Source organism: Pteropus vampyrus, unplaced genomic scaffold (assembly GCF_000151845.1).
Source record: "Pteropus vampyrus isolate Shadow unplaced genomic scaffold, Pvam_2.0 Scaffold563, whole genome shotgun sequence".
Classification (NCBI taxonomy): Eukaryota; Metazoa; Chordata; class Mammalia; order Chiroptera; family Pteropodidae; genus Pteropus; species Pteropus vampyrus.
In genome coordinates this window covers 500,021-510,937 of record NW_011889344.1, presented here as the reverse complement: position 1 = coordinate 510,937, position 10,917 = coordinate 500,021, and the positions used below count along the sequence as shown (strand labels likewise).

The following is a 10,917-nucleotide window of genomic DNA, read 5'->3' as shown; positions in this document are numbered from 1 at the left end:
GCGTCCCGCCCTTGGCCCGCGTGCGGCCCCTTGGTCCGGCTGAGGAGACGGCTCCCGCTCACTGCGGGTTTCATTCCGCAGTAGATACAGGCAGGGTTTTGTCCGCGCTTTTCATATGTTGAGATGGTCGTGGGGTTTCTCTTTTTCACTCTGTCAGGATAGTCACGTCGATGGAAGTAAACCCGCTTTGCCCTGGTCTAGCCACTTTTCATACGCTGTTAGATCTGAGCTGCTCACATTTTATTAACTTTACATCTGTGTTTGTGAGGTGTATTGGTGTGTAACTTCTTGAAATGCCTTTCTCTGATGTGGGTATCAGGTAATGCCGGCCTCAGAGTGGGACCGCCTCTTCGTCTGGTGGGGCAGTCACACAGCGGGTGTTACTTCTGCCTGAAGCATTGGCGGAGCCGTCAGGCCGGGACGGGCTCTGCGACCAGGTTCAGCTCTGTGACAGGCGAGGAGCTGCACTGGTCATCGGTTTCCTGCAGGGTGAGCTTTGGCGGGCTGTGTTTCAAGGGATTTATGCATTTCACCCAAGTTGTCTGATCTACTTGCATGAAGTTGTTCATATTGTTCTTTTAATACTTGATGTCACCCCTCTCGTTCCTGATGTCGGTCATTTGTGTCTTCTCTCTTCCCGCCGTCAGTCTGTCTTACTGACCTAATCAGAGAATCGGCCTTGGCCGGGTCGATGTGTCGAGTGTTTCTGTTTCACGGACCGTTGTCTTCTTTCTCGCGCTCATTTGGGCTCCGTTCGCTCTGCTTTGCCCAGTTTCTGATGGTGGACACGCAGACCATTGCTTTGAGGCCTTTGTGCTTTTGTAACTTAGGGTTTGGTGCTGACGACTGTTACCCTACAGAGGGACACATCCTACGACCCTTAGGCAGTCTCCTCTTGCTGGACCCTGAGGAGCTCAGCTGTTTGCTGTTAGACGGTGAGGCAGCGACATTCTCACGTCTTGGTACAGCGGTGCCACAGCTGTCATCGGGAGAGCCGGCATCTGTGCGGGGTGGAGCTTCCTCCAGCTGCTGTTGGTACTTACAGCAGTTTCCCTACTCGCTTCCTTCTGTCCCTTGTTCCCCTTTGCAGTTTCGCTTTGTGGCGACGTCCATCCCCACCCTGTCTGTTATTTTTTCTCATCTCTATGTCTTTCTCTTATTTCGAATTTTAATGCAGGCATCTCTAGTATTTTACCATTTAGTATCTTGCTGTCCTTATACGTAATCACGGTAAGGGATTATCCGTCAATTTCTGCTTTAAGCTATTATGCTCGTTGTCTTTTTGGCATTTCTTGAGATAGTTATCTTTTTTTTTTTCAGCCGATTCATAAGATGAAGCATTTCAACTGAATAGCTTTATATCAAACCTTCCTTGTGAGCCCAGAATGAAAACCATGATTTTTTTTTTTTTTTGATGAATTCTTCCTAAGAATTTTATTTGTGTTTTCATGCTGTTGGAGCCAAGGGGCTGACCTGCAGGTCAATGAGGTCATCTTGTTTGCTTGGCACATTTTTGTCACATTTGGTAACTGAGAAATCGGGTCCCCTGCACAGAGGAGTGAGAGGCCCACGGGAGGAGTGGGGGGAGGGGCGGGACAAGCGTTAGGTCCCTTCCCAGCTCTTCCTCTCCAGTGGATCCACTGAAAGTCTTTTTTCTTTCTTAGAGTCAGTTTTGCTAAGTCCTAGGAGGGTTCTTCTCTGCTTCTTCCTCGTCTTGGAGTTTGCTGTGTCCCGGGCCACTTCCTGTTGAGGGGACAGAGTGGGACTGCCAGGAGCCTTGTGCCGGGGACCCTGGGGGGTGCGAGGCTCCCTGGGGGTGGTCCGTGCCCGCGCGTTCTTCCGGCTTCACGTTCCCCTCTTGGGATTCCGTGCCCTGCCACCAGGTCCCGACGGTGTCCTTTGCTTGCAGAGCCCACACCCTGCACCCTGTCATCCAGGTGAGAAACGGTCAGCTAGTCCTTCAGGTGCCCGAATCGGAACATTACAGAAGCGTGGGTGTGGCAGGCTCTGGGGGCTGTGGGTCAGCTCCGGCACCTTCGCTGGTTTGGGGCCACATGCTCTCCACGGGACAGACATCCTCCTCCATCTGGGCTTTGGAGCATTGGTCTTTTCGTTCCACTGAAGACAGAGTTTTAGTTTCCGTGTTTTATTGTTTTTGTAGCATTAAAAGACGAGACAACAGGCCCACAATGGCGTGGCTGTGCCGAGCCCGTGCAGCCCTCCCGGGTGGGCTTGCCCAGTGGGCAGGAATAGCAAGGTCACCTGCCTGACAGGCCCCTGCACTCACGCCCCCTGAAGGACGTGACCTTGCCACAACCAACCCCCTTTTTAGCCCAGTCCCCTGTCCCCTCCCCCTCCGACTGTAAAGTCTCATTCTGTGCGTCCCCTGGGAGCTCCCGGCCACCTGCATGTGGGAGCAGCCCAGTGCCAGTCAGGCAAACTTGAACTTTTGTAAAGGCCTCGATTTCTTCTAACAATAGTTTTCAGTGACTGTCCTGGGAACGGTTCCTCATCAGGGTCACTTTCCTGTCGCTCTATGTGCGCGGTTCCTGTTTCTTCCTGCTAGTTCGCTCTAAACATTAAAGCAGGGACATTCCAAGGGGAAAGCGTTCCACACGGCGTCAGGACTCCCTGTGAAGACCCTGCCCTGCGGGGCGTGCGCGCTGCCTCCCATCCAGCTTCTGAAGAAGCATCAGGGGAGGTCACAGTGGCGCCTGACTCCGGGTGCGCGCTCAGGGTCTGCGGCCCCCACCAGCCTCAACTCCTCTAAACTCGAGGCGAGATGTCTTACACCGTTTTCTCTCTGGCAGGACCACAAGCAGACGGTGCCACTTTGCACTTGAGCAAGTCATCCACTTAGGTGTGAAAGGTATAGTTTTGTGGAACGATAGTGCGACACTTCTCGGAGCATTTTTATGAGCTTCATGTAAATTTCTGTGTAAAACACAGTTTCCTCAATCACATATTGGATGTAAAACTGTGATATCAGTGTTTTTTTGCTATTGGGAAGTTTCCACGTTTTCTTGCTATTTCAACTATGTAAAAATAGCACCCATAATTATTGGAAATAAAGCCATTGCACTGTGCTTTCTCTTCATAATAGAACTCATTTTTGTGCTTACAAGAAGACTGATAAATGGCTTTCATTTCAAAGAACACGCATCAGCCGTCGCGGAGAGGCAGTCTCCAGGGGCCAGAAGCGGGGGGGCGGGGGCAGAGACCTGAACAGCTGCCAACGTGCAGGAGCCTCCGTTTGTCCTTCTAAAGCTTTTCAGTACCGTCTCCCTTGTTCATCTTCTTGTTTTACAAGTGTTGTTCCCCGAAGAAGTCATCTTACAGACTCCCCAAGTGACGCGCAGCTGGAACTGTGCACAGGACGCCAAAACCGACGGACCGCCCGCCTCCAAGGTACGGTCCGGTGCCTCCGGCGTTTCTGCACGGGTCCCGGGCGCGCGGTCGGATGGACGGGGGCGGGAGAGGGGTGTCGTTCACAGGCGACCTAAAACCACGATGGAATGAAACCGAAGTGGTCACAGGGAGGCTGTGGGCTCTGTGTGGTGCTGTGTGCGTTTGGACAGACAGGCACACTTGCATGATTACACGTGCTCAGAAAGTGCCTGCGAGAGCACACGCCCGGCAGAGGCGGGCATCGTGACCCCCGTGCATGTAGCAGGCCTGCGGCTTGCCCTTGCACGGCTGTCTCCGGCAGTAGTGACACAGCGCCTGCGGCGTGTGGTGTCCTGTGCCCTCTGTGTAGCTCCATGAGTAAGCTAGATGTGGCGTTGTTTCCCGTGTGTTTCCAGTGAGAGGAAAATCCTCCCTCCACGGGGGAGCTTATAACCTGTAATTCTGTGCCGCTGGAATTTGCTTTTTTTGAGTATGTTCTAAATTTATAATAAATGCAGATTTTTAAATTGTCTAATATTTAGAAATCCTCTTACCACTTTATAGCCCCTCTTCAAAACTGCAAAAATAATGGTTTTAGAATGCCCACACGATCACAGATTTTTTTTAAAGGAAACAGCAGGTTTCCCTTCAGACACCTGCTGTGTGCTTCGTGACCGATCTGCTTTGTTCTGAAAATGCAAAGGAGTCTTCACTGGACAGATGTGGTATCACGTGCAAAACGCCCGTCGCCTCCCACTGCCTGCTGCTAGGTGTGAGGAGGGGGTGTTGCTGGTTAGGTGGGTCCCGCTCTGGATTGGCTGGATCATAGCATTTTTAAATGCAGATCATTATCTTTTTATACATGTTAACTCCACGTATTAACCAGGATGGAATTACAGGGTCTGGGTTTCCATTCCCACCTTAAACAACTGAAAAACAATACGTGCAGCGACAGTCTCAGACCTCAAGCCTCAGGCAGCAGAGAACAGTGATTCCTGAAAGGGGGAACGAGCGAGGCCACCGCAGTCCCCGCTGACAGCCTCGGGGAGCACGCAGGACAGAGCGCCCACTTTGAATTTTCAGCTGAGGACTCGTCAGTGCATGCTTCTAAGGTTGAGACCCGAGTCTGGGAAAGAACCCCTGGGTGTCCCCACAGCCCCGCAGGTGGAGTCTCCATGGACCGTTGCCCGAGGTGTGGGGAGCAAATGTCCCTAGACTGACAGAGTGGAGGCAAGCCTCAAAGGGTCAGCTCTCTGCACGTGACGCAGCCACACCTCAAGACAAAGGTTGAGCGTAGCTCCCAAAGTGTCAAAATATCCACCAGCCCGCCAAGCTGTAAAAGTCACACTGTCTGGTATCTGATCCAAAAATAAAATAAACTGAGAAACAACCCATAATAAAAATTTGCAATCAGTTGAAACCAACTCAAAAAAATAACTATGGCGGAATTAGCAGATACGGATATTAAACCAGTTGTCGTAACTGCATCCCACGTGCTCAGAAAGGGAGAAGGACACGGGCACGTTCGGGGGGGACACAAAAGATACAAAAGACACAGTCATCTTTTAGAGATGAAAAATTCAATGTCTGAGGTGAAAAAATAGGTCAGATGGCATTAACAGCAGTCTAGACACTAAAGTAGGAAACAGTGAGCTTAAAAACAGCAATAGAAACTACAAAACAACAGAATAAAATCTTTAAAAAAATGAAAACTCACACTGCTCTAGAAAATGAAGTCTAATTTTTAAAAACTCATCTTTGAGCTGTGGGAAAGCTGAACAGCCTCACGCACCTGTGATTGGAGTCCTACAGGGGAGAGCAGGGGTAAATTAGAAGAACCATGACTGGAAATTTTTCTACTTTGATGAAAACTATAAGTCTACATATCCAGGAAGCTCAGCAGACCCTATGTACAAGAAACAGGACCAAAACCACCAAGGCGCATGATAATTAAATTCCTAAAACTCACTAAAGAGCAAATCTTAAAAACAGAAAAAGTCTCATTAGATACAGAGGAACCAAAATAAGGACACAGCAGACTTCACAGCGAGCAGAAGGCGGGGGGTGACATCTTCAACGAGCCGAAAGGAGAAAACCTGGAGTTTGGTGCCCAGTAAACACTTTTTTCCAAGAGTGAGGATGACGCAGCGTTTCAGACATAGGGAAGTGGGGGATGAGAGGGTCTCACACCGGCCCCCACGAGGAACGATGTCCTTTAGGCATAAGGAAATGGCCCTAGATAGACGTGATCTGCACAAGGACTTAACAGGACTGGAAACGGTAAATATGTGCGTAAACTTTTTTTTTAATCTCTTTAAAAGATCATGGACTTTTCAAAAGAAGGAAACTTTGTAACGTGCAGCAACATGGATGCACCTTGAGGGCATTATGCTGAGTGAAACAAGCCAGTCACAGAAGACAAGTGCCACGTGGTCCCTCCCGCACGAGACACCCACATAGCCACAGCCCCAGAGTCGGAGCAGAGTGCTGGGGGCCGGTGCTGGGGGTGCAGAGCCACCAGTGCATGGGCATCAGGCCTCAGTCATGCAAGAGGAGTAACCGCCGAGGACCTCTGGGAGCAAGCACTGTGCCCGCAGCTGGCACTGCCGCACTGGGCCCTCAGAGAGGTGTAAGCGTGTGCGTCTGGTGACATGTGTTCTTACAGTAACATTTTCAAGTTTTGGAAAAAGGTAACTGACTTTTTAAAGTTGAAATAACTATATCGTGGAGTTTGTAACAGGCTCTAAAACATGCGATGACAGAAAGGTGATAGGTTTCAGTCCAGCAGCATCCGTGATCACACTAGATGTCCGTGCTCAAAATGTTGCCGTTAAGAGGTAGAGATTGTCAAATGGGATGAAAAAGAAAGAGCTGTGAGAAACACTTTTAAATATAAACACAGTCTATGGCCATGCCCCCCGAACATGCCTGATCCCGTCTGATCTCGGAAGCCAAGCAGGGTCAGGCCTGGTGAGTACGCGGATGGGAGACCACCTAGGAAGATGAGGTGCTGTAGGCGTAAAAAATAAAAAAATAAGGGACTGTAAGCTGACAAGGTCCTTGTAATCTGTGAGGTCAACCAAGAGTTGCCTAAGAAATAAATACAAACACAAATACAGCCGTGTGCCACATGACGTTTCAGTTAACATGGACCACACATACGACGGCCCATGAGATGATAACGGAACTGGATGAATCCTGTCACCTGGTGACAGCTACCACAGTGTCATTGTGCAGTACATTACGCACGTGACGGAAATGCTGGTGCAAGACACCCACTGCCCTGCGCCAGCATAAAGGCGGACGTGCGGTTGTGTACAGCGTGTGGTGTGTGGTAATAAACGTATCACTGCTTACGTGTTTGCTCCTCACCATTATTGCTAAGTGTACTGTCTGCTTACAGAAAAGCACTTGCCGTGAAACCGCCACGCTACGCCGTCAGCAGCCCCGTGCATCTCACACCCCATCCCTCGACGGCTTCATTTCCGTTTGCGCTTCATTTAATCTCGTGTTTTATAAATTGAGTGTAGCCTGAGTGTGCACTGTTTGTGAGGCCGCAGTCACGCACAGCGCGTGCCAGGCCTTCACGGCCGCTCGCCCACTCACCCAGAGCAGCTTCCAGTCCTGCAGGCCCGTCCACGGCAAGCTCCCCATACAGGTTGGCTGGTAGAATTGAATTTTTAATACGTTCAGTAGCATCCGTGTGTTTTATGTTTTAAACATTGGAGATAAGTCTGACAAAAGACATGCAAGACTGTAGGAACGCTTGGCAGCCACCGTACTCGGCCCTGGAGAACGAGGCGTGCTCGAGGCTCAAGGCTCGGAGAGCTGGCTCTGTACAGCCCCGACGGGGAGTGGCCTGCTGTCACCCACAGGGTCCAGACAGCAGACCGTGTGGGTCTCGCGATGGGCCGCTCCCCAGCAACAGAGCCGCCCTCACACCAATACTGCGTGGCCCAAAGGGGCCCGGCCCATGGCAGTGGGTGCTGGGCCTGGCGCACGGCCACGTCCCAGCTGCGGAGTGAGCACGTGGGGAAACTTGTCAGATCGTACACCAAGTGTGCACCTCGCCGTGTGCCGGTCCTGCTCTGCAAAGTCACGCAGTAATGGGAAGGAACATTGCTGTGACCTGGACTGAAATTCAGCGATATGTGTAAATTTTTAAAAAGAAAACTCAGTGCAACAATTTTACTCCTGGAATTTATCCTTGAGAGTGATCACGTGACTGCACCACGTGATCACTCTCAAGGGTAAATTCCAGGAGTAAAGTCCGCAATGGGAAGGTTGGGAAACAGCCCTGTGGGTCCAGGACACAGCCAGCTATTGACACCCATGCCGCAGTCCTTGGGCAGGGCCTCGAACGCGGCTGACGAAGCAACACAGGCACCTTGCGTGAGCTGGGAGGCGTGTGCGGCTCTGCTCAGGGCACACTTCTCACCCAGAGGGTGCTGGACTTGCCTCCGCCTGCACCCGCGCCCCTGGAGGCAGGAAGAGAGGACGCTGTGGGCTCAAATGAAATGTGATCTTTTGTTCCCGTGTTGTCACAAAACTTATTTTTAAAGGTAACTTTTAAAAAAAAAACCTTTTTAGCAGCTTTTTATCAGATATTCTGTATTTTCATTGTGATTTCGAGAGGACACAGCCTGTGACACATGCAAAGAGCTGTTCAATAAAAAAGCCAGTATTACGTCGGACAATTATGTTTACTCTAAACAGCCTGTGTAAGCTCAAAGCTTTTTTAAGCCCTTTTTAATGATTATTTCTAGAATAGGAGAGCTGTACAGGATCAAGCTAAGGCTGCCACCAAGGAGAAGCGGGCTGCCACCCAGGACATGCCGGGGATGGGGGCCTTTGCTGCTGGGACAAGTGCCCTGGGTGCGTATGCCGGGGGCTGCACGGGGCCGCCGCCGGAGGCCACTTGAGAAGCTGGCTCTCCTGCCCACCCAGCCCTGGGGCGCCGGTGCCCCTGTGACTGCACCCCTCTGCCTAACCCGTTCCTTCTCCTCAGACACAGGAAATAAAACTCAGGCCCCAGGAGCGAGGGAGAAAGAATTCTTCAACCTGGTGCTCAACGAAAACCAGAAGCTGGCCGTCAGGAGGATCCTGAGCGGTGACTGCCGCCCGCTTCCGTATATCCTTTTTGGACCCCCAGGAACTGGGAAGACGGTGACGATCATAGAGGCAGTCTTGCAGGTGACGAGGGGCCACCCGGCTGACAGGCAGCTGAGCTCTGCGGCGTGTCCGTGTCAAGCTCTGCGTCAGTGTAAACTGGGACTGGAAAGTTAGAAGGAGCTTGGAAACTAGGTTCTCTCACGCTTAGCTGAGCCTACTTTCTGTCGTCTGTGACATGTAGGACTTTAAAGGCCTGGCTCATGGGTTTAGAAAGGCGTCTCTTAATTTTTAGACCAGTAAGCGTTCAGTCACGTCATAGAATTCCCCTCCGGCAAAGGGGTCCCCGTGTAGTGGCTCCGGTGGCCACGCTGCAGGCTGCAGTGCGTGGGGACACTGCGTGTTTGGGATTTTTGTGTCAGCTGGGAGTTAGCAGGCAGCGTGTGCCCGGCACCCGGTGGGGGCGGGAGGCAGTTGGGTGTTGGGGAGCGCAGAGCCCCCCCAGCCGCTGCCACGCTGTGCGGGCACGTGTGCTTGGTGGACAGAGCTGTCCCTGTGCTACCAGGGGCCCGAGTCTCAGGCATGTGGGGCCCACACAGCGAGCTGGTGTGGGCAGGCGCCAGACTTCCCACTCTGAGTCGGCGTGCACAGCTGACATGTCCCTTTGTCCCTTGTGCCCTGGTCACAGGTGTACCACGCCTTGCCAGACAGTCGCATTTTGGTGTGTGCGCCCTCCAACAGCGCCGCCGACCTCGTGTGCTTGCGGCTGCACGAGAGCCAGGTGCTGCGGCCGGCGGCCATGGTCCGGGTGAATGCCACCTGCAGGTTCGAGGAGGTGAGCATCGCAGCCCTGGAAACGGCTGTCCCCGGTGCCTAGGTGGTGGGGTCAATGAGAGCATCCCCAGCGGCTTCGCCCCGTGCTGGGCTCCTCTCCCCTGTACCCCAAGTGCGAGGTCTCTCTCGGACGCTGTCCGGTGGGTTTGGCTACCAGCACCTTGAGGGAAATCGCAAGGCCCCGCTTTGCTTGTGGAGCGATGCCGTCCGTGCTCACGGCTCTGCAGTCCACACGGGACGGCCCCTGAGAATGCCCTTCAGCTTCGGATGACGTGCAGTCACAGGCACGCTGAACACCTGAAAGATGCACTGCCTCCCCCCCAGACGATCCTCGACGCCGTCAAGCCGTACTGCAAAGACGGGGAGGACATCTGGAGGGCCTCGCGCTTCAGGATCATCGTCACCACCTGCAGCAGCGCCGGGCTCTTCTACCAGATAGGAGTGAGGTCAGCGCCACGCGGGGTGGGGACACGCGGCGGGCTATGTCCTCGGAGCTTCTGTGGACGGGGGGCCGATGGCACGGGCTCGAGCCAGTCGGGAACGTGAGGGTTGTGCAGAGACACACGGGAGAGGGTCCCCAGGGGTGGACGATGAGGCAGGAAGGAGGTCATCTGGGGGAGGGGTGGGAGGGGCCGGGGACAGTGGCAGGAGCAGGTTGGGCCCACCCTGTGGCAAGTGGGATGCTGGGGCTGCAGGGAGCTGAGAAGGGGTGAACACGGAGCATTGCTGTGTCTGACAGGAGTAACTCCAAACAGCTGATACAAAATTGAAAGCTTTAGTGCTCACAGTCTGAGAAAGATACATAATGTTAAATTTTTCAGCAGAAATTGGGACGTGAAGTAGAGAACAAGTGTGCCAGTCCCCGTGTCTTACCCGGGGTAGGGAGTCAGTGGGTGTCATCAGCCGAGCAAGAGCCTGGAAAGAGAGAGGTCGGGCCCCACAGGAGCAGGGACCCCGCGGGTCTCTGACACAGGGACTTCCGTCTCAGGCGAGAGCTCCAGGGCTTGTCCTACAGCTCCTGCCCTGCGGCTTTGGAGCAGCGTCCCTGCTCCCAGTCTGCTCTGGCATTACCAGGAGGCGGGGGACAGTGCTGACATGGCAAGGGCTGCCCGTGCCCCGAGGTGCTCTGCACGGTCCCCTGGGCTCCCGTTGAGTGGGAGGTCAGGCTGGTCCCCGGCCAAACGCGTGAGGCCTGAGGCAGAAACGGGGAGGCGAGGCAGTAGCCCTCGTGTTGGGAGCGTCACCTGTGCCGGGCTCCACCTTGACCAGCTCACCCCATTCCACCCAGTACGCTGAGGAAGCCCAGGCACAGAGGTGACATGATCTGTGCAAGGTCCCACAGCTGCTCAGCAGCATCGCACTTCTGGGCTCACTGGCAGACCCCAGCCCCTAGCCTGGGTCCCCGCGTCTTTCCAGACGAGAGCACATGTTGGGTGCATAGTCCAGCTGCCACTAGGGATTCATTTGGGCTCCTGACAGGCCTGCGTGGGTGCCCCCTCCCCAGGCTGGCCCGCCGAGCCTCGGGGCGGACACTGGCAGGCTGACCACTTCAAACGCCTTTGGCTCTAGAGTCGGTCACTTCACACA

At 53.5% G+C, this 10,917-nt stretch overlaps 1 protein-coding gene and 1 pseudogene across 1 annotated transcript in view; both read left to right on the top strand.

Annotated features, from left to right (window-relative positions):
* The window catches only part of MOV10L1 (Mov10 RISC complex RNA helicase like 1), a 61,737-nt gene that overhangs the window by 27,402 nt on the left and 23,418 nt on the right, over positions 1 to 10,917 (top strand). Inside the window, exons 11-18 of the mRNA XM_011384184.2 lie at positions 2,811 to 2,869; positions 3,311 to 3,408; positions 3,611 to 3,613; positions 8,154 to 8,262; positions 8,402 to 8,580; positions 9,185 to 9,331; positions 9,655 to 9,776; positions 10,900 to 10,917. Of these exons, the coding sequence (XP_011382486.1) occupies positions 2,811 to 2,869; positions 3,311 to 3,408; positions 3,611 to 3,613; positions 8,154 to 8,262; positions 8,402 to 8,580; positions 9,185 to 9,331; positions 9,655 to 9,776; positions 10,900 to 10,917 (735 nt within the window). The remainder of the gene's footprint in view (positions 1 to 2,810; positions 2,870 to 3,310; positions 3,409 to 3,610; positions 3,614 to 8,153; positions 8,263 to 8,401; positions 8,581 to 9,184; positions 9,332 to 9,654; positions 9,777 to 10,899) is intronic.
* LOC111733413 lies at positions 6,289 to 6,406 on the top strand (annotated as a pseudogene).